Below are 23576 nucleotides of genomic sequence, written 5' to 3'. Positions count from 1 at the left end.
TGAATATGAATTCACACAACATGAGGATGCCTCAACACCAATATGACTCACATGACCTTGCTGTTTTTGCGAAAAGGTCAAGGTCACATTGATCATGGTATGAAATTAAAGGACTTGCCATAAGAAGTTAATATACAAGATATGAAAGTTCTACCTTAAATAGTTTGGGAGATATTGAATATGCAAGATTCCATGGTCAAACACACTGCTATCACATCATGCCAAGGTCAAACACACTGCTATCACGTCATGCCAAGGTCAGACACTCTGCTATCACGTCATGCCATAAAGAATGTACAAAAAACGAAAGCTTTTCCTTAAAGAGTTCAGGAGATTACTAAATACATTACAATTTTTGAAAAGGTCCAACTGGAAGGTCAAAGATCTTGATATGAAATGAAAGGACTTGTAATAAGAAAGCTATATACAAAATATGAAAGTTCTAGCCTTCAGCTCAGGAGGTGAACTAGTGAACTGTGGAATTCTATTTTTACATTTCACATGATCGTTTTATAATACATGTACAATTATTCAATGAAGGAGGTTAACAAAATATGTTTGGATACAATATTCATAATCTTTTAAATTAAGTCCTGTTCTACCATCCAGTTACAACCAATACAGACGAGAGACTGATATGCAGAAATAGACAATTCTACTTGCTGTGACCAAGGTGCCATCAGAGACAGGACTTCAGTTTATTTGGTATCATATGAACATGGCTATCGATATCCTGTAGTAGGAATCAAACCCCAATTTCTTACCCTACCTTGAGAAGAACAGAAGTACCATTGCATTAATGCATGGGCATTCAGGAATGTCTGGATCTTGTATGTATTGGGACCAAATAGCTAATCTTTCTAATTATTGCAGAGAGGCAGGAAGCTCATGTTTAACATGATAACTTTGACACGCAGACCCATTTCTGTTTAACTCGGTTACCTAGACATCCAGACCCGTTTCTGTTTAACTCGGTTACCTTGACATATAGACTCCTTTCTGTTTAACTTGGTTACCTTGACATATAGACTCCTTTCTGTTTAACTCAGTTACCTTGACATATAGACTCCTTTCTGTTTAACTCAGTTACCTAGACATATAGACTCCATTCTGTTTAACTCAGTTACCTTGACATATAGACTCCTTCCTGTTTAACTCAGTTACCTTGACATATAGACTCCTTTCTGTTTAACTCAGTTACCTTAACATTTAGACTCCTTTCTGTTTATCTCAGTTACCTAGACATATAGACTCCTTTCTGTTTAACTCAGTTACCTTAACATTTAGACCTGTTTTCTAACACAATATTGTAAAAGTGGTTATTCAAAAAAAGACCTTAACTTTAAAACTATGAGAGTTAAAGGACAAACGATGCACTCGCTTTATAATATTTCCTCAAAATTTACTAAAAAAAATTAAAAATATCAAAATATTTGCCACATACACATCTTCAATACCCATATAAACACTCTGTAAAATAAGAAGGTCCTCACTTGTTAGACAGACAAATCGTGCAAAACCAAGAGTTCTGTGTGGAAAATATTTCACCCAAATTAACCAAATTCAGCAACGTGTAAATATTTCAAACATCAAAGAAAATACACACACCTTCAAATTGCTTACAAAGGCCCTAGCTTTAAAACTGTAAGAGGATTTATTCTCAAAAATTGAAGAAAATTAAAATCCTTGACACACGAATCACTATTAGACAGACAAATCATGTACTCTCTATGCAATATTTTCTCCAAGCTGACCAAGTTCAACAATGTGTAATTTTCTATAAAAAATGAATAAATTCAAATCCTTGCCACATGCACATCTTCAATAGGCATACAGACACTCTGTAAAATAAGATGGTCCTCATTTGAAAATTGTGGGAGGAATTTGCCGGAGAAATTGTGTACCCTCCATGAAACATTAATTTTCAAACAAAGGGGCAAAACTCCTGCAAGAGAGGTTGAAATGGATAAAAATTGCAACATGATCTAGAATGACCCACAAAGAAGCAAGTTTCAGCTTGATATGTGACAGAGAAATGAAAATAGAAACAGAAAATCCCCAACGGACAACATACAGAAATTGCTGTAGTATAAAATATCCCATCTAGAGACTGACATATAAAACAGTATAATGTACAGTGGTGGACGGTTCTATACCAATAATGGCTATATCAATCATTTGCCAAGAAGAGAATTTACATTTTTAAAAATGTCATCCTTATGGCATGAGGTTTTACTGCAAACTATGAAATACAGTAGTATTCAAATTCAACAGGTGGTTCAATATAGATATCTTGGCTAGGAAACCTGCACTGAAATAACAAAAGACTTTCACTAGAAAGCATATCACCCATTCTACTTTATTCAAATGTTAACAAGGAATTACATGAAAACAGAGTGATGTACACAGTAGAGGGAGATCATACAAGTATGACTTCTTTAAACATAAGTTACACAACCATTTATTAAAAGTGTAGATTTTGTCCCATAATGTAACAGCAGCCCAGCTGCTGCTAGGCATCTAAAATCCATTCCTGATAAAATCATTAAGCTAATTAGGAAAATGAACTTACATGGAATCATGACTATCATTTGGTGAGGGGACTTGCAGAATAAAATAAGAAATTTCATGCAGACACAATTTCATGTTTGGCACACAACATTAATAAATGTATATGAAACGGTCTCAAAAATATCTAAACAATCAAATAAAATACATGGTATCTCAACTGAAATGTCAATACACAGAAAAAATGAAAACGTGCTATATGCTTAAAGCAAAAACATTTCTAGCAAATATTTACATCATTAAATTCTGAATATATAAAATTTACAGTATAATCATGACAGCAGATTTTCATAAAACATGAAAAACAACCTTGCAAAGATGAATCAACTATTCCCTTTCCCTTGAAAAAAAAGACTTTTGCATATACCTACCTAGCTGCAATAATGTAGCCCTCTCCAATCCCCACCCCCCTCCCCCCGATAACGTCAGAATAGAAAAAATTGAAGAGGGCTACATTATTGCAGCTAATACGTACCACTTCAATAATGAGTTATGACCATTGCAGTGAACTAGCTTTGCAATATAGCAGTATGAATTACACTTCAGATGAATTTTCTTATCCATGTGCTATAACACTACTGATACATGAACAGTATTGTAAATAAACTTCTTTCCATGGGAATTTTTGTGGATTGGAAATCAAATTCTCCATGAACAGGAGAAAAGGAACTACAATTAAGAAAAACATCTTCAACACTGAATTAAAAACCACCCACATTCATTAACATACTATTTCCTCGATCCACAAAAATTTGACCCTACAAATATAAGCAATTTTACAGCAATCTGTAAAATTTCATTTCCCATAATCAAGTCCAAGGGCAGTATTAAATAACAATAATATATACATGTAATGTATACATAGTAGAATATAAATTTTCCCGATTTCAAGAGAAGGGGAAAAAAAAATTAAGAACAGCTGTCCATAACATACAAATAAAGGGATTAAACTTCATTTTAACAATTCCCAAAATATTTGCTATACAACTGTTGAGATACACTGAAAATGTGCAGGCTGTTGGATGACTTGCACATCTGTGCATCAAACTTTGGTTTCAATATTTTGAGTAATAGATTTGGATTGAGACTGGGGTTGAGTTTGGGGTGAAAAATTTTGAGGCACCATTGGGTGTGAGGAAGTTAATGAGAGAGGTTGCTGAGGAATATTCTGCTGTTGGGCAGAAGGCAGTGATGTTGCAACCACTTGCTGAGAATAACCCTGTGGTACACTTTGTACTGGCTGCAACTGTTGCACAGTTGATTGGACTACCGTTGCATGATGGGGGTATCCTGCATAGGAAGCCTGCTGTGTCTGTGGGTTGCTTTGTTGAAGTGGTGGTTGTGTGGTGGCTGTTGAGTGTGGTGGATAACCTTGCTGCTGCTGGCTGCTTGTCTGTTGGTTAGCGGTATAAGGGGTGTAATGTTGCACCTGACTACTAACTGGCTGTCGGGTAACAAAGTTCTCGGACAAGGGCTGATGAGTTGGCAATATCTGAGCACCATGTAATTGAAAATGTTGCATATGTTGCTGTTGCAACATTCGTTGCTGTATAAGCTGCTGCTGAAGATGACGTTGCATCTGTTCCTGGCGCAACTGCTCGAGCTGTTGTTGTATTTGCTGATGCTGCTGCATTAAATGATGTTGAGTTGTAACTGTCTTCTGCATTGCAAACTGGTTTTCAGAAGCTTGACTGTGTAACATCATCATCCTCTCAGCAGCTGTTTTTCCAAGCTGCCCAGCATTAGGATTGACTGCTTGCGGAAGATTTGAAGAGTTATTTGAAATAGCTGAACTTGTATTTGGATAGTTTACATTTGTTCGTACCATATTTTGTTGAATCATTTGCCCTTGCACAGCTTGCGATAAACCAATATTTGCAGGCATTCCAGACATTTGATCTACATTTCTAGAAAATCCATGACCAACACTTTGTTGAATACCCTGGGAAGCACCTTGTGTAGGGCTCTGCCCTGAACCTTGTGCACCAATGTTGTAAAGTCTTCCAGACAGTCCTTCATTTGGAATTTGTTTCTGGTGTTTCACATTTTGAGGAAGAGCTAGAGTCTGAGGTGGAACCTGGTTTTCTTTCTTTCGCCGCTCCATCTCTCGAATCAGAGCACTACGATATGCTTCATAACTCATAACAATCTGTTCAAGTTCTTGTTTATGAAGACGCATTAACATGGCATCAAAGACCTCAATCTCATTCAACCTGAACAGATCCCACTAAAAAAAAAAGAGCCAAGACAGTGAGTTTGAGCATTTACATACCTGTACATATTAAATGCTATTACTAAAGGTAAAGGGTTATTCCACTTTCTGTCAATGGGACCTGATGTGGGAAATGATATAAGATTATTTTCATATTTACTTGCAGAATAATATATTAAAAAAAATGAGAGATCCCCCCCCCCCCAAAAGCATTGTTGGAACTAAACTTGATCTCATGTATATTCTTAATAAAAACATGTGATTGTACAACACAAAGCTTTTACTGTGACTGTATTTAAGGCATCTTTAACCATACATGGAACTGCATCGAATATGTACTGATGTGAAATGTACGAGCTCTCTAAATGACTGTCTAGTGTGAATGTATGATTAGAGCATTTACTTCATGTATGAGATCATGGGTTAAAGGCCAGCTTGAACCTTGGCCTTCGAACACAAGACAGAAAAACAGTAAAGACTGCTCTTTCGCCAAACACTATGCATTTAGTGCAAGTTACAGGTCTTTTGGATGAAATTTTAAAAACCTAGGCATCGCGTCAGAGCAGACTTGACATGATAAAGAACTCTTGACCTTGCTTTGGATGATGGGGGTATTTGAGTGTTCTTTTTATTACATCTGTTGTAATCATATTTTGAAAGAATCAGAATATTCCAGGAAATTAATGTAGTACAATGATTTGAAAAGGGGCTAAGAGAGTGGAATTTCCTGTATGATGCTCGCTCATTTACCTTCAGTTTGTGATCATGTTCTCTAGCTCCTTTAGAATATACAACCAGCCATTTGGGAATTTCTACAATACATATAAAAAATATATATTAAAAATGTCATATATAGGCGCACTAGTTTAATAGTAATAAACCATAATATTTAATGGTTGATCTATATTATGTGATACATGAATGGTATATCAGCCACATTTTAAATGTTAAAAAGCTGTATGCACTGGTTTGAAGGGTTTGTTACCAGATACTTCTTATCATTATTACCACATGAACAGTTTAGAAATAGAAAGTTGGTAAGCATAGCCCTATACTAGGACTCATCTTCGCTAGCCAAGTGTTCAATTCTCTTATAATTACTCTCATGAGACGAGTGTAAGCGAATTGGACACTTGGCTAGTGAAGATGGCTGGGGCTATGCATACTAACTTTCTATTTCTAAACTGTTCATGTGGTACTCAGCTATAAATTTTGTTCCTAATTCTTTCTTTCTATTTCTAAACTGTTCATGTGGTACTCAGTAACAAATTCTGTTTATCAATATCCTCTGAATGTGTCTTTCTTTGAATATTATCTTTCTTTGAAGTCTTGCATTGAAGAACACATTTTAATTTTCTTTAATTCTTTACTTCTTCATGTACTAAAATTATTCCCATGTGAACATGTGTTACATAAAATTTGCAAATGTTTACCCATGGAATCCTGTTTTAAAACACTGCAAAAATACAATGATAGTGTATTCTAAAAGCTTTGGATGGTTTATAGAGAGAAGAGGGGATCCATTCTTATTTTGTGATAATTTCACAGCAAGAAATTGCTCATTAATTTAAGTACATGTACATATACACAAACCAGCATTCATAAGTTGGAGTATCTTGCTTTAGTATTTATAACATGAAGAAGAAATGTGAATTGCATAATAACGTATGTCCCCTACAAGTCACTTGCATAATATACTGCATGAATAATCTTACGTCAACAGTTTACGCAGAATCTAATAAATAAATCATAGAAAGATATAGGTAATAGAATTTGATAAGTTTATACATATTGCTGAGACCATGTTCGGTCTGAAATTTAGCAGCTCTTTGTATTTTCATTAATTTTCGTATTCAGAGCAAGTCAACAATCATCTGCAAATGAAGATGTCTTTCTTGTTTGCATCAAATAACTTTCAATTGTATCCCTAACCTAGAGTTCTATTGCTGTTAGGAACAACCTTACTTCCAGTATTCTGAACAATAAAGAACAACATTTTCGCTTCTACCTAGCATCTTCAACATTCACAACTTTCTACCCATGTTTCTGTTGCCGGGTAATATCTAAATCTCTTGTGTGTTTGAAAATGACAAAAAATCTTAGTTGTATATTTTTGGACAAAAGGCCAGATATCATTTTTAATACAAGGAAATATCATGATTTTGATCTCTAGTAAATAGATACAGCAAATCAGATGAACTCTATTACAAATGGGCATGCCTTAAATTATATAGATCTCACACAATAAAAAAAGAGACTACAAGAATTCAGTCAACCACGAGACCAAGTTTTACAATTTTTGTAAGAATATGTCAACAATAGCAAAAATGAAAATTAAAGTGTATTTACTAATTCAATAACCACATATCAAATTTCGGATTCCTAAGTTAAGGCATTGTACAGTAAAATCTGACGTCCACTGTGATGAAACTAAACTAGATCTGTAAACATATATTAGTAAATCACATACCAAATCTCATCTTCCAAAATCAAAGCATGGTGAAAATAAAGTCCGGAAAATAAAAAATTGAAAACCTATAGGACCTTCGGTTTTACCAGTAGAGGACTAATAAAAAAGAATACAATGTAGATTTGAAGCATACATATTGGACCCACCAGATGCAAACCTGAATAGTTGGGAAGCTTGAAAAATACAAGAAAAGGGAAGAATTTTTTCCCCACCCTTTCATCTAAATTATCCAAAACTTGTAATATGTTTGACTAATTTCTGGTATGTTTATTGTATTGTTGAGTAATACAAGGTGTATAAAAGGTGATTTTATGTTTTCTCATTCTCTCTACAATACTATTGGAGATGTGCTCTGGTAGAGTCAATCTAGAAACCATTCAGATGTAACAAATACTAACAATCTCACTTGGAATATATATTGGTAGGGTAAAATAGGTTATCTAAAAGAAATATGACAGATAGGATGAAATATAGAATATTTAGGAATTCATGTTAGCTTTAAGGTCAATTCATTTCAATCTGCATTCACTCAAGCATGATCAGCAATTTCCATACATTCAAAAACAGTTTTCTGAATGAAAGGGCTATACTAGTATATTATAAAAGCCTTTTTAGCCTCAGCATAAAACTAAATTTTTTAATTTCTTTGTTTCAGTAAAGAGATCATGTCGAAAGTGATGTAACTGGTTACTCAAATCAAAATAAAATACTTATTTTTAATGTTTTTCTTTCTGAAAACATACAGTACAATTTTTCCGTTGCTTATGTCTATTAGAAAAATAAATACATGGTAAGGGTGAAGATAACGAACAAAGATCAATCTCATAATCGTTTGTTTACAGGAAGACAATTTTTTAATTACGTTATATATATATTAAAAAACAGTGCCTGTGTCGGTAGATCCTTTAAATATGTAGAAGTGATATGCAAGCAGGGTATAAGGAATGAGAGGAACATAAAACTTTTGCTATCAATGCACCGCTCGTTTTGTTCAATCTCTTTGGTAGTATGCCCATCCAAAACAAATATTGCTCTCAAATCTGATCAACAAATGCGTGAGATAGTGTCTGACCTGTGTGAAGATATGGGTTGGCTGGGACAAGAACACTGTCCTGACGGGTAGAGCGGTACTCTATCTGCCGGGGTAAGTAAGGCAGAAGGCTGTACCTCACATTTCCCTGGGTGGGAGAGCAGGGATGGTTGACCTGTGCTATTTGTAGATAATGGCTAGGGGATAAAATAAACAGAAATACACATTTATAATCAAAATAAATCAATAATGAATATAGAAATCTTCAAGTAAAAACTCATTATCTCTTTCTTCTCAGAAAAACAATCTACATCTTCCATATTCTCTTTGAAATATATAATATACATGCAAGTTTTTCATACAGATCCTTTTGAGACAAAAATATATTTCATAAATAACAATGTAATGAAATTTTCTAGATATTGTTCTGACTCCAGAATACCAGTACATATATCAAACAATAGCTCACCTAACATCACTACATACATACTTACTTAACATAGTACACTCCATACTCTTTGTTTTCGATCCTCTCCCAGCCTGTGGGGAGGCTCTCCTTCTCAAGGGGGTGACTCCAGTGGGTGGTCTGGGTATTATGGTCTATATAGTACTTTCTTCCCCTCACTGTCCAATCTAGTGACCAACCCGGGGGCAGGGGAAATTCATCACCAGCATAGGCAGATGAAGACGCTGCAATAATCACAGTGTAATTGGATAAGTTTGCTTCATATTCTTAAATGTATGTTACAGCCTGTTTTTTTTTTTGGTGGTATGTATAATATAATATGTTATTCATAAATGATAGCTGTATGAATAATCTGAGATGTTATTTTATTTTGTGTTATTAAAAATTCATTGAATTATTCAGTTAAGTGAATTTTGTTTTTTCCAGTATCAAAGAACCACATACTAATATTAAAGAAATATCCCACACATATACACAATAATACGTGTACTGACTAATGCTTCTGGTATGTGTGCGATCATTCTGTGAACCAGGATGTGTGTCACCAGTGTTATTCAAGTACCTATGTACCTTCAACAACTGCATCTATATTCCTCACAACCTTTCTAATCAATTATAAGACTGTATTATCAGATTAAGATTTTGCTATGAACACAAAAACTCTCGAGTCAGGGGATAGATGATGTCCTTTTATCACTTCATTTCACGAAAATTTTCCCCAAAGCATTAATACTTCTGGTAACTCATTTTTTCTCTCAAAGTACTTTATACTTAAGATAGGATTTTCAAATTACATGTTAACATAAGAAGGTAACTTTAGAAGTCCTTCATCAACCCGATTTGTGATGGTAATAACCTCTGGTAATAATTTTGTAAAACTATAGATATACATGTATTTTCATTAATCAATGACCCAGTTTCAGTTGTTCTTTGACTAGATACTTGTACCACAAGCTATTAGAAAAAGGACTATGAATACCTCTGTTTAGTACCAGTATTTGACTAGATACTTGTACCACAAGCTATTAGAAACAGGACTATGAATACCTCTGTTTAGTACCAGTATTTGACTGGATACTTGTACCACAAGCTATTAGAAACAGGACTATGAATACCTCTGTTTACCTTTACTGACTCAAGGCTCTTACTAAAGTTTGAGTTCTGTTTTATTTGAGTAGTCAGAATTTAAGTAAAATCTCAGAGAAATCCAGGCCAGGGAGGATCAGTTTATAGATTGATTTCCTTATTTGTGAACAGAGATACTGGGTGGATTTTTATTTTTTCATTCTTTTTTCATAACCACAGGTATGATGTACTATCAAATCTCAATATGTCAAAGTCAGCTGGGCAAAAACTTTAAGATATCTGTATGGTTGATATATCTGTGGATTTGAGATATCTGTGAGGTTGAAATATCTGTGGATTTAAGATCTGTGAGATTGAGATATATGTGGATTTGAGATATCTGCAAGGTTGAGATATCTGTGGATTTGAGATATATGTGAGGTTGAGATATCTGTGGATTTGAGATATCCACAGGATTGAGATATCTACAGGATTGAGATATCTGGATTTGAGATATATATGGGGTTGAGATATCTGGATTTTTATATATCTGCAGGGTTGAGATATCTGTGGATTTCAGATATCTGCGGGGTTGAAATATCCAAAGCATCACATCATTCAACCTATGTTTTTCTCCTGTGCAAACAGTTTTACAGTCTATTTAACATGTTTTGACAGTACATGTAGATGTAGGTTTTTTTTAATTAGAATAATGCAAGTATAAGTAATAAAAACTATTTACATCAATATCTTAGTATTTTGCATCAATTCCATCCAAAGTTATGACATTTTAAGTAGTCATTTCAATTTTGCCTTACAGCAGCCATTATGAGCCAAAGTAGGATATTATGTATGCTCTATAAACGAAGAACCACACCAAATAGACCTCAAAATGATAAATAGTTTTGGGTACACTTTCAGGGAAATTCTTAATAAATGCACATGTCAATATTACAACGATAAAATTTTCAATAATGCATCAAAACATTTAAGATAATAATGATGCAATTAAAAGTCATACACATGAAGTGCATTTTCTACCTAATCATGACAGGCACTAGTCGTAAAACACCAAGTATATTTTTGCAGCACTAATCAATTTATCCCCATATTTCTTAAATGCCTTATGCAGTGTGTGTAAAGTATCGTTTCAGTTGAACATCCACCAGTGTTAAGACCAGGTCCTTCATTGGATTGTCTCAAGATAATGTCGTGAAGTGATACGAAAAAGCCAAGTAATCTGTTATATAGAGAAAAGATCTTTAAAATTGATTTTTTGGTATTAATCTTTATTTTGAAGTTTCTGTTCTTATTTCATAGGGAATGCTAATTTTAGTGTGTGCATCTCCTAAACACATTACAAACAAGGGTTGTGAATTTGACATGCACCCAGCAGCCTGTGCCTATTAACTCAGTGAGCATACCAATACACTGCATTTTGTGGACAGTATTTGGTGTTTTCTCAGCTCTGTTGTTTATCGTTACATTTTTATCATATCAGCATTTTTTACATTACATAAAAGTAAAGTACTAATTCATGACACCCCCCCTCCCCCCCAAAGTTTGTTTTTCATTTCTAATGATCAGAATTTACAGTATATAATGTGTTTAAAAAGTTTCCCAAAAAAATAAGGTTATACATTATCACAGAAGCTCATTTCAGAGAGTTTATTTATTTGTTTTGTAAACAAAGATTGTGGTATGTTATTGTTCACGAAAATGAAAAAAGAAATGGATATCGATCTAAGTTTATATATCTATCACATTTCAAGTATTCTTTAGGTAAATGTGTCATTTTTAAAAATGTTAAGATTTGTGACTGTGCAAAATTGAGATGCTTTAACTTATTAAATTTAAGATTTCACTGGTTTGTTTGCAAACATTAAAATACCTGAGTTTTTGTTTACATAGCATATACTTATGGCTAAAATATTGCATTTATTCTTGCATTCAGAAGGTCAAAATTTTGGTTGTCAACATTAAATGAGTTATATTTTTAATGATAAATTTTTTTTTTTCAAAACACATGAACCAGTCCTTTTAATTCTCTTGAACGACAAATATTACTGTAAAACAAAACAATTTTTGTATACATTACCAGTAAACATAATTTTATTTCAAGTTTCCCTGTTTTAATCTACATAATATGAATTTAAATAAAAGGTTTCACAATGTTGCATACCCTTTCTAATAAAAGAGACATCATTAGTTTATTGACGATTACAAGCATACCATATAGTGCTTTTTTGGAGAGGTTTTTTGTTTTGTTTTTGGCAGGGTGCTATTCTTATCTATTTTGGCAATACAATCCAAATTCCCAAAATAAGAATCACTAATTTAAGGCCCTTCAGCAGATTTACTAAATATACAACTATCAAAATTACTGGCATCCCCTTTATCTCTGAAATTTGACAAATTTCTACATCTGCCAAAAAAGAAACCTCCAACCTCTCAACATGGTATTTCATATGGACTTATACTTTAATATAGCATTGATGAGCCTTGGTCCATGCTTCTCACTGTGCTTACACATTCTGCCTGTTCACAGTTGGAATTCTATACAAAGGAATCGGTGATATTGCTGTCTATGACCATGCTTGAACTGCTACAGAGAGAGCTACTGGATGACACACTGCTTTGCATGGTGCCACTGCTCTGAGGTTTGCATATGTTCTGGAGAGGACTATAGTGCCAATCTATCTGAGGTACAATAGATGCTGCATCAGAGCTGGTTGAACTTGATGACTGAACTGAACTTGATGACTGAACAGAACTTGATGAGTGAACTGAACTTGATGACTGAACTGAACTTGATGACTGAACTGAACTTGATGAGTGGCAATGTTGCATACTGCTGCTGTAATGCTGCGGATCGTTTCTGAGACTGGGATCTTGCTGCTTCACGTTGCTGGTGGACTGACTATCCTGTAGTGTACTAGTGCTGACAGAGGACACATTGCTCTCAATGCTACTTAGGTTGCTGGTAGACTCACTGTGCTGTACAGTATTCGTGTCGCTAAAAATTTGGCTGCACTGCACAGTGTTCAAGTTGCTGACGCTTTGGTTGTTGCTGATATTATTGGAAATTAAGTTTGGTTGATTACTAGCATGGTTATTGGTGCACAAATTACCCAAGACCGTAGTGTTCAATAGCTGATTATGCTGAGAAATGTCATTGTTGCAAGGCATTTGCTCGAAACATTGCTGGAAACTCAAATTTGGCTGAAATGCACTAGAGGGGTACTGACATTTCTTATCAGCACATTCATTGCTGTACTTACATGTGCTAGTGCTGGACTGCTGTGTGCTGGACTGCAGGCTGTGCTGTGTGCTGGTCACATGACCCCCACTTTGCTGAGCATAGTGGTTTCTGATTTCTTCATGATACTGTTGTATCTGGTAATTCTCATCGTACTGGTTATGGTAATCTGAGTAGTTGTTTTGGACTGACCCTAGGTTACCATGGTCATGGAAATCTACAACCATTTTAATAAGATGTCAAGCAAATGCACATTCCTTTGAATCAACTTTAGATATAGTCTTAGGTGAATGACTTAAAGCAGCACTAATCAAACATTATGAGGCTACTGGTATTTCATGTTTTATCTCTTAATTCTTACTTTTCACATTAAAAAAAAAACCACTTGGGAAACTAAGAAAGAATATGTTGCCTTATATACCTTCTCTGATGGCTCCAAGATTATTTCTCTGCCCTGAACTCTGTTGAGTCTGACTTTCTGATGCTGATAGCTGTGGACCAATACCATGGCCTGAAGAGGCGGATGTACCCTGATTAGTGGTTGACCCCTGGGTTTTCAGGGAACTGGTTGACCCTGAATCATCTGACCGATCTGCCACACTCAGGTTCTGAATGCCCTGCGACAGCTGAGAAATCTGGGGAGGAGCACTATGTGTGTTCCTCTGCTGTGTCAGGGGAGATAACTGCTGGGCCCTCGTCTCTTGTGAAGTGGTACTGGACTGGACATTGGTGCGAGTTGTAACCTGTGTTCTGCTGCTAATTACATTACTGGCTGCTTGTTGAGGAACATAAAACGTGGCTGGTGTTTTGACGCTGCGACGCTGGAAATTTGGAGTCTGGCGGACAGGGGTGTGATAGTCTAAAAGAGATTGAAATCATCTACAAGTCTGTCTAGATTAATAATTATTCACAGTTTACAGTATATTAAAATCTATGTCCTACATGTAATTAAATACTTGTATAGTGGAGTCGTTTGAAATTCTTACCTGGTAACTTATCATCAAGTAAAAGGTCATCCAAAGTTTTATTAAGATTATCAAACACTTCATCAAATTCTCTGTCAATATTGCAAGGAACAGAAGCTGAAGACGGCATCATAATGAGAAAAGAGTCAACTGAATTCTCAAAACGATGTACATTATATACACTTAACAATGACTCAGAAGAATAACTTTCACATCATCAAGTTACTGTGGAAACCTCAAATATTTTAAGTGAAATTTATGAAATTTATTTTACATAATGCACACAAAAATCTGAGAAAAATTTTATTTTCATTATACAGAACGAAAAAGATGATACATGTACTATGTATCTTCAAAATTTCTCACCCTTAAACAACAACAACCACCCCAAAATAAAGTGCACTACCACTGCACATGAGATGCCCATCAAATGTTTATTAATCACAATAATGAACAGAAAAGTGTGCATGGGACAAAATCATATTAACCTTGGTACAACAATTGACTTGTCATTATATCTCTTCAATTGTTCAAATCACATGCTTCATTTTATTTCATGTATTTCTTTCACATGATATAATTACTAACAATTTTGGGTTGTACAAAGAAAGCCCCATAAGTAAAGGAGTGATAAATTATTTCCATAGTCTTCTTACATTATACTCATTAATTAATCTTTAACTGGACAGATGCAATTTGGCCCTTATCAAAATGATTTTTGCATGTTTAGCTGAACTCTTTGAAATACCGTGGTGTAGATAATTACTCCTGAGGGGCAAATGGAATCTTAATTGGACAGAATTTGGTTGTAATTAAACTGCTTGAAGCACAATGACTTAGATAATTATTCCCATGAGACAATTCCTGTATTTGTTGTGTGATGTGCATTTTTTAAAAGTCTTTGCTTTTGTAGTACAATACTGCATATATTTATATCATTAATGTTAAAAACAAAATAATTATTCATATTAATTGTTATGTAGCTACATTTTATGGGGGAAAAAATGTGTATTTCTTGATGTAATAATTATTGAATAGGGTTACTGCATTACTCTCTTTCATGTGTAGGGATTACCTCCCTTAAAACAGTTTTTTAAATACTTACCATTTTAAAAGTTTAAATAGACCTGATTTTTAAGCTGTAATTTACATCCCTAAATAGATGCACATTTTAAGCTGCAATTTACATTCCTAAATCAATGCACATTTCAAGCTGCAATTTACATTCCTAAATAGATGCACATTTTAAGCTGCAATTTACATTCCTTAATAGATGCACATTTTAAGCTGCAATTTACATTCCTCTAAGTGACAAAGTTTGGTGATTATAGGACTCAAATTTATAAAAGCCCGAAAAAGGGTTCTGCCATATATCGCCATATCATCTTAAAGGTCACAGTGACAACACACCTTCTACTAAAGATGCATTAATGGGCCAAGTTTGTATGCATCTTTGACATTTCAGCGCTTGGACATCCCACCTATAGTCTAGAATACACAGATTAGTAATGCCTAGGTGAACACATTTTCACTATGATCATGTATAATTGACAAGTCATTCTCTGACTACAACGATCTCACAAAGGTAAAAATATTCTTTTCAATATTCAAATGAATACATTTTATCATAACTTTAATTGACATCTCACAAATATTTGTGAGATTATAATGAAAAAGTGAGAATAACGAATTGTGATTAATTAAATAAATCCCACAAAGAATACAAAATTAAGAGTAAGGCAAACATGGACCTCTGGATACACAAAAGGTTAGATCAGATGCCTAGGAAGAGTACTAATAAGCATTCCCTGTTGACCAATCACACCTGTTGTGAGCCCTATATCTTCTTCAAGTAAATGGAGTAATTCGTAGTCAAAATCAGTGTGTAAAGAATGGCCTAACAATTGTTATGAAATACTGTATGGGGGGAAAAATAACTTGCTGTGGAAATGTTTGCTATATTCACTGTTTAGACAAATACATGACTTCAAGAAACCGTGAATAAGTTTTATTAAAAAGAGGTATCATAATTTTTTAAGTTCACTTAGGCTACCGGAAAATACTGGGATTTTACATAGAGAGTATATAAGACAACTAACCTACCAATGTAGTTATCTATCAATCATTTTTGATTGTCATGTGAAAGGTGAAGGTAACAAACTCCTATAATGAATACAAAATATAGAGTTGGGCAAACACAGACCCCTGGACATATCCGAGGTGGGGTCAGGTGCCTAGGAGTAAGCATCCCTTGTCGACCGATCACATCCGTCGTTGTGAGCCCTATGTCTTGATCAGGTAAACTGAGTAATCCGTAGTCACAATCAGTGTGCCAAGATGGACCTAACAATCAGTATGAAACATGCCAGAATTTGACTCAATGATAGGTTATATGGGCAAACTAGATAATCATAACAACCACAGAATTTATGAAATGCTGACTTTAAACGAGACTGTTGAAACCCCTGTAACATCAACTTATTTCACGAATTTTTTTTTATTTCTAACTACTCAAATCAGTAATGATGCCTTTATTATAAAGTTTGAGCCAACTATGGTTGTTTATCAATTAAAATACATTTGGCCTCCACGTGGATTCACACGCCCATAACAGCCCCCCCCCCCATACCTTGGGGATTAATCACCTGATAATGTGTTAATATGTTTAAATCATGCTTTTACTTTTAATCAAATTTCTATGTCATTTTGAACTCTACAGTGACAAAACAAAAACATCTCTAACATGAATGTGATGAACTAACATGTACTAAACCAGCATTGATGAATGACTGGATTAATGCCTCTTTTTGTTTGCATACTTCTTCAGCAAAACTACTGAATCTTCTAGTATTTAAACCCCTAAGAGTTGTTTAGCTGCTGAATTGAATACAGCTCACAAAATGGCTTATCTTCAAGGGAAAAATTGAAGTTGTCTCTCTTTGATACAACAGATGTGTTAAAATACACACAATGGAAGGAGGGGTATTTTCTTAGTGATTTAAATCCGCGAATTCATGAACCCGTGATTGTGTCTTAATAAGAAAAACCGTGAAATTCACAACCTGGAAAATAAATCCCCTATATGATATGTCAGACAGCATTCAACCCAATGATACGCTGTATTTGCAAATTAAATGATTATAATGACTGTAGAGTTTATAAACTACTGATGTTAAATAAGACTGTTGAAACCCCTGTAACATCAACTTAATTGCCAGTAGCCTGCCTCAATTTAAAATTGATCATATGCAGAACATGATCTCATCAGTCTTCTGTATCGAAAAAGTTGAGTAATGGTGAAACAATTACAAAAAATGTGTAAACATTTAAATGAACAGAGATAAACAAAATGGGAAAGTATGGTGCATCAGATTTAAAGGATTAAAGGTCATAAAATACCTACAATGTGTACCTTGTCTTAAGTAGTCTTTGCATGTTGACTTTTTGTTTTTAACTTGTTTTACTTTGTGAATAAAAAGGATAAAAAGCATTTCATTTGTGTTAATAAGATTGATTCATTCAACTGAATCATCAAACATTCATTTGTTAAATAAAGACTTACAAAAATAGACTTTTAAATCCAAATCAACAAAATTGTACCATACCCAACACTTTGTAAAGAAAAGAATTAAAAAATTCAATACATCATCAACCACTTAAATGTAAAATTGTACATTTTTTAGTGATGAAAAACAACTACAATTGCATTCATCATCGAAGAATTTATTGATTGGAAAAATTATGGGTTTTACTAATAGTCATCATTATTTCTGGTAGCAATTTTCACATTGTTTGATTACTTTTGAATTGTTTTTTTTTTTTTCTATCGAAAAAAGAATATTGATAAAGACTGAAATTGGTAAATTTTATTCATTCATGATAGTAACCTTCGTGTACAAGTTTACTCATTCTGTAAACATTTAAAGGATTCAAACAAAACTATCATTTATGTGTGTAATTTTTTCACCCTTACAGTCTCGAGTCATAAATGCCATATGCAGGTGATAATAAATTTCAATATTGCTACATAAATATGGTATTGGTTGTTTGCCATAAGACCTTTTTAAAACCATAACCTGTGAGTCTTTCGGTCAATCCACGAGAGTTCACATGCATGTATTTGTTTTGAATTCTGTATACTGTATGTATTTGTTTTGAATTCTGTATACTGTATGTATTTGTTTTGAATTCTGTACACTCAATATTACAGATATTTGGGGATATATATCTCTATCTTCCAGTATTACATTCAAGTGAGGTTAGAAAATGAGGAGACTTGCAATTTACATTGAAAATTCATGGTAAACAAGACTAAATTTGTGCACGAGCAGTTTGTTTTCAGAGAAGTCTACTGTAACAATTAAGCTTGAATATGGTAGCATATCTGAAGTTATCTGAATATATCTAATAAGAATTGCTAATAAGCTTTAAATATATCTTTCAGAGGTGATCATAATTTCACAATCTCAAGACCTAACATAAATTGGCAATCTCATGTTTAGTCAGTTACACAGACAATTTGAGCTCATGTTTATTGTTGAATGTATATTTGCCAAGTGTAAATAAAATTTACTTACTCATGAAATGTCAGTCCTTAGTACTAAACAGAGATACCTTAAGAAGTCTGGTGATTTTTAATTATTAAGGTTTAGACTATTTGACTATATTGATTATTGATGATAGTACAAATATTAATCAAACTAATGAATTTCCATCCATCTATAACTCTTGTTTTATTCATTTTATTACAGAAAAACACTTTTCCTTTGCCACTTGTTTATTTCAATCCCAATGATAATTGTAATTAATGACTTCAAACTTTCACATTAATTACATTTCAGAAAAACATGTAGATTGTAGTCTTGGTTTTTTGTTTGTTTTTTTATATATATTCCCACCTTAATCATCTCTCTTTTATTCTTAACATTTCTGTAATTATTCTTTATTATTTGCATAGACTGTTGTCTTTCTTTTGTTTAAATTTTTCTTTCTTTCTTAGTGTTTTATTTTCTAGCATTTGTATGATTGGATCTGTCAAATGTCACAATTTGTCAAGAATGTTGCAAAATTTTTCATATGTCCAAAATAAACAAATTTGAAGAATTATACTTAGACTAGTAACTACAAAATATCAGGAAACTCTTTATATCAATCAGATTGGGATCAAGATTACAGAAATAAACAAACAGCAAGAGCAACTGTCTCCAATAAAATAAATAATGAATAAAAAAGGGTTTAATACAGATGGATGAAGATTCATTAGTTTGATTATTAATTAATATATGTACAGTACTATTATCATTAATCAATGTACACAAACAGTTCACACACTTGTATTAAATTAACAAAATCCCCAGAACTCTCTAGGGTGCTTTAAAGTTCTCTGTTTAGTAGAACCCATGAAATACTGTACTTGCATGTATTGTGCTTAATCATAATGGAACAAAAATTGTGCTATTTACCAATATATATATAAGAATTATATAGCATGACAGCCCGACAGGTGACGACAACAGACTTACTTCTGAGCATGGGTGGGGTTTCACGTTTGACGTATTTTCCTGCAATGCCATCATTAATGCCCGAGTCTTTTTTCTTCGATAACATCACTGTCCTTGGAAATTATCGTGTCCCTATGACTAGGCCTAATGAGAAATTAAAGTGAAGAAACTGTTCACAGGTGCGCCAGTCGTCTATAAGAGAATTCCACAGAATTTCACGTGAACCTGCCATTTTACAGTTATTTCTACTAATATGATATCATAGTTATTGCATTCTGTTCATCAAATAATTATTTACAACATAGAAGTTTGTATAAGGTGGTCAAATTGTTTACATTCTCTCTCCATTTTCACTCGGAAGTGGGCTTTATATTCGACATGCGTAAAACGTCACAGAACGAAGACGGATGTGACGTTTTGTGTAGAATTTACTGTATTTACCCTGACAACACCACAGAAAGGTTTGTGTTCAGTGTGTTGGTAGTATAGCAACAGGGCACGATAAGATTGTACTGCTGTCGGAAAGTACACAAAAGAGAGAATATATCTCTCTAATAGCAGCAAAGATGACGGATGTCAACATGGAGTTGAATATTAACCCAAAGGAGCAGCAGTTCATTTCTGCAAAATCTTATCTCCTCACTGCCAGCACAGACACAGGGTTGAACTTGTAAGTAATGTAGATGTTACCATTAAAGTTGAAGTACTTTAGGCATATAGCATGTAAATATTTTTAAAAAGATGTAACATAGTATTTTTGTTTGCAATCATTATGTTGTAACTAGTTACTCCTTGTATTTTTTTTTCTTTTCTCCAAATACGTGTACATGTGTAGAATTTTTCATCTTATTGTTTATGATTTGTTTTTAACAACCTTAACATTAACTAAGTTTCATCACTCAACAACATAGTACTTGTGGTATACTTTATGTTTATTTTTATAATTGACATTTGATTATACACACCATTAATGTAAATCTAAAGCTTGATCATTATAATCATACCTTCTTGTTGAACATTTATTTTATTTTATTCCATTGATTTCACAGGTACGACCATCTAAGCCGTGTTCTTTCAAAAGTTCTTGATGAAAGACCAAACAATGTCGTGGATGTCTTTGAAGATGTCAGTAAAGATTCAAAAAGATCCAAATTTTCATCAGATGTTGACACAGTGAGAGATAAACTTGACCAATCAACAGAAGTTGCTTTAGCCAAAGTGCAAGAAAAATTGTTTGCTGTAAGTTCTATGTGTATAACTGCTTATCAAAAAACTTAAGGTTCTTTGAGACAAGGTATCTCCATATGGACATGCATTCTCTGTTCTTTCAAATATTTTCTTTTTATTTATTTGCAAAAAGAAAAAGATGTTTCATTGGTAATATGTTGTTTTCTTAATGTGGTCAAATTGTAATTATTAGTCATATATAAATATGTTTTACTCTTTATTGCATTTGTAGAAAGAGGGAGGTGAAGACAATGAACCAGAAGAAAGTGAAGAACTCGAGACTCCTCTTCCAAATATCATGGAACTTTGTTTTTTCTTTGAACAAGCTGGAATTGGTTTGAACCGCGAAGAAATGATTCGTGTCTGGTTAGCTTTGAAAAATTTAGTGGACACTCATGCACTTTCACATGTTAGATTCTGGGGGAAAATATTTGGAACTGAACAGAATTATTATGTGGCAGAGGTGGAATACAGAGATGGGGATGAAGAGGAAGAAGAAGAGGAAGAGGTATGAAGAACTCAGTTTGTTACTTTGGTGACAAAAGTTTTTGAAGTAAACTTTGGGTTACTTTCAGATTTCAGTACTTTCTAAATGATTCTGTTTGATTTAACAATCTTATGACATTTCAGCCTGAAGAACAACCCGAAGAAGAAGCAACAGACAAAGATGGTGATGAAGAGGGAGAGGAAGGTTTGCACATCTATTTTTTGTGACAAGAATGCACATAGTATTGAGAATTTCATAGTGTAAGAGAAGTATCCTTGGTTGAAAAGAGCTAACAACAATCAAACACAAGCATCAATTCTTTTTCAGAACAAGAGGAGGATGACACGCCAAAACCAGATTTCAAGCCCCCACCAGAGATCCCCAAAGAGGAAAATAAAGCAGGAACAAACAAGAAAACATATTTTGTTTGTAATGATCGTAAGTATGCTCAAGTTTTTCTTTGAAATAGAAACGAAACAGTGAATACAAAACGATCAGTTTGTTCATTCTTTGATATTACTAATAATTTATGAAATTCGTTTTTAGCTGGTAAACCTTGGATAAAGCTACCAGCAGTAACACCAGCACAGGTGCAGTCTGCCAGACTTATCAAGAAGTTCTTCACTGGAAGGCTGGATGCCCCAGTAAGTACTTCCCACATCATGCCTGAATAAAATCTTAAGATTTTTCAGAAGTTGGATACAAATATGTTTATTCCTGTGCACTGAGGTGTGGTCTCTTTCATGATTTCAGGTAGTCAGCTATCCCCCATTCCCAGGCAATGAGATTAACTACTTGAGAGCCCAGGTTGCCCGTATTAGTGCTGGTACTCATGTGTCACCTATGGGTTTCTACCAATTTGAGGAAGATGAGGAGGAAGAGGAGGAAACTGAGGGTAAGTTTCGTTGCAGGTCATAACAGTCCAGGTTTGCATAATTGTATCCTTCATTAACAAATTAAATTCATTCAAGCAAAAATAACTGAATTTGAAATGTTCATTTCATGTGTTTTAGGTCGCAATGACTGCGTCATCAATGTGGATTTTGAGCCAGTGTCATTACGAGATTTGTGTGATGGTTCTCTGCAACACTGGGTCCACCATGTACAACATATTCTGCCTCAGGGTCGCTGTGTTTGGGTCAAAGTGGGCCAGGAATCCCCTGAGGAGGTTGAAGATGAAGATGAAGAGGAGGAGCGAGAGGAACCTGATGAACCAGAGCCAGAAGTAGGACCTCCACTTTTGACACCCTTGTCAGAGGATGCAGAAATTGGAAACCTTCCCCCATGGACCCCAAAAGTATCCTCCAAACTGATTCCTCAGTATGCTATTTCAGTTCTTCACTCCAACCTGTGGCCTGGTGCTCATGCATTTGCAGCCGGAAAGTAAGTTTATTCACGAGTCATTTCTTTGAGAATAAAATTAATATCTTGAGTGTATTTCTTGAAAAATTAGCAAGAGTTAAAATTTCATTCTAGTGTTCTGAATTAACCATGCTGATAAATTCAAGAGAAAATTATTCAGTGCCATTACTTTTTTAATTTCAGGAAATTTGAGAACTGTTACATTGGCAATGGTCACAAGTATAGCATGGACAACTACAACCCACCACAGACTGCTCCCATCCAGGAGGAATTCCCCAGTGGCCCAGAAATCACAGAGGCTGAAGACCCAACTGTAGAGGAGGAGAATGCCCTCAGGAATGCCCAACAGGAAGCAGCTGAGGCAGCAGAGGAAATGGAGGAAGCAGAGGAAGAAGAGGAGGAAGATGATTAAACAGGGGCAGTAATCTTATCATGAAAAGTGAAATTTGATGAAAAGCATGCTTATGGAGCTTTATTGTTGACTGAGGACTTTATGGAAGTTTAAATTATTTGCAATCTGTTCCATGTTCATATTTCATACATTGATTAAAATGGAAAGAAGTTAAAAATGGACATCACTTGTGAATACTTTGTAAAAAGTTTGTACATGTATATATTGGATATACTAAGTAAACTATGATTTCTACTGAGCATAGATTTTTATTTATACTAAGAGGGCATTGTTACTGATAAAGAATACAAACTGTGAAAATATGCATGGCCAGGCTATTCATCTGCTGTCCTATAGCAGTATATTACACTTCAATTATATTTACTGTCCTTTGTGATTCTACTCCAATATTTGATAACTCAAACAAAGTAAGCTGTACACCAGGCAACCTTGGCATTTAATTATCATAGATAAAAAAAAATATGACATCTAATGGTGTGGAACACAAAGAAAATGTAAATACTTCAAGAAATGAACACTACATAAAGCAATCCATTGTAAGTGATTGGTTTC

At 34.2% G+C, this 23576-nt stretch overlaps 2 protein-coding genes across 3 annotated transcripts; one reads left to right on the top strand and one right to left on the bottom strand.

Annotated features, from left to right (window-relative positions):
• Positions 1-2334: 2334 nt before the first annotated feature.
• On the bottom strand, positions 2335-19697 carry LOC125649501 (uncharacterized). Of its 2 annotated transcripts, none has more exons than XM_056164570.1 (7): positions 19558-19697; positions 13492-13929; positions 13093-13287; positions 8775-8970; positions 8323-8477; positions 5531-5592; positions 2335-4795 (listed from the first exon to the last, which is right to left on the bottom strand). In XM_056164570.1, exons 1-7 carry the CDS (start codon positions 19640-19642, stop codon positions 3611-3613), a joined length of 2316 nt encoding a protein of 771 aa, XP_056020545.1. In that variant the 5' UTR covers positions 19643-19697; the 3' UTR covers positions 2335-3610. The 2 variants fall into 2 exon arrangements, with proteins under 2 accessions (XP_056020545.1, XP_056020544.1); XM_056164569.1 differs by lacking the exon at positions 19558-19697 and adding an exon at positions 14057-14224.
• Positions 19698-19997: 300 nt separating this feature from the next.
• On the top strand, positions 19998-23263 carry LOC125649506 (radial spoke head protein 4 homolog A-like). The gene is made up of 9 exons (XM_048877080.2): positions 19998-20206; positions 20586-20775; positions 20996-21271; positions 21394-21454; positions 21578-21688; positions 21797-21894; positions 22004-22145; positions 22264-22633; positions 22796-23263. The coding sequence occupies exons 1-9, from the start codon at positions 20103-20105 to the stop codon at positions 23022-23024; spliced, it is 1581 nt and encodes a 526-aa protein (XP_048733037.1). The 5' UTR covers positions 19998-20102; the 3' UTR covers positions 23025-23263.
• Positions 23264-23576: the final 313 nt, after the last annotated feature.

The sequence above is a fragment of the Ostrea edulis genome, chromosome 5, assembly GCF_947568905.1.
Source record: "Ostrea edulis chromosome 5, xbOstEdul1.1, whole genome shotgun sequence".
Classification (NCBI taxonomy): domain Eukaryota; kingdom Metazoa; phylum Mollusca; class Bivalvia; order Ostreida; family Ostreidae; genus Ostrea; species Ostrea edulis.
Note: the sequence above shows the minus strand (reverse complement) of the source record. Positions and strands in the feature narration are given on the sequence as shown.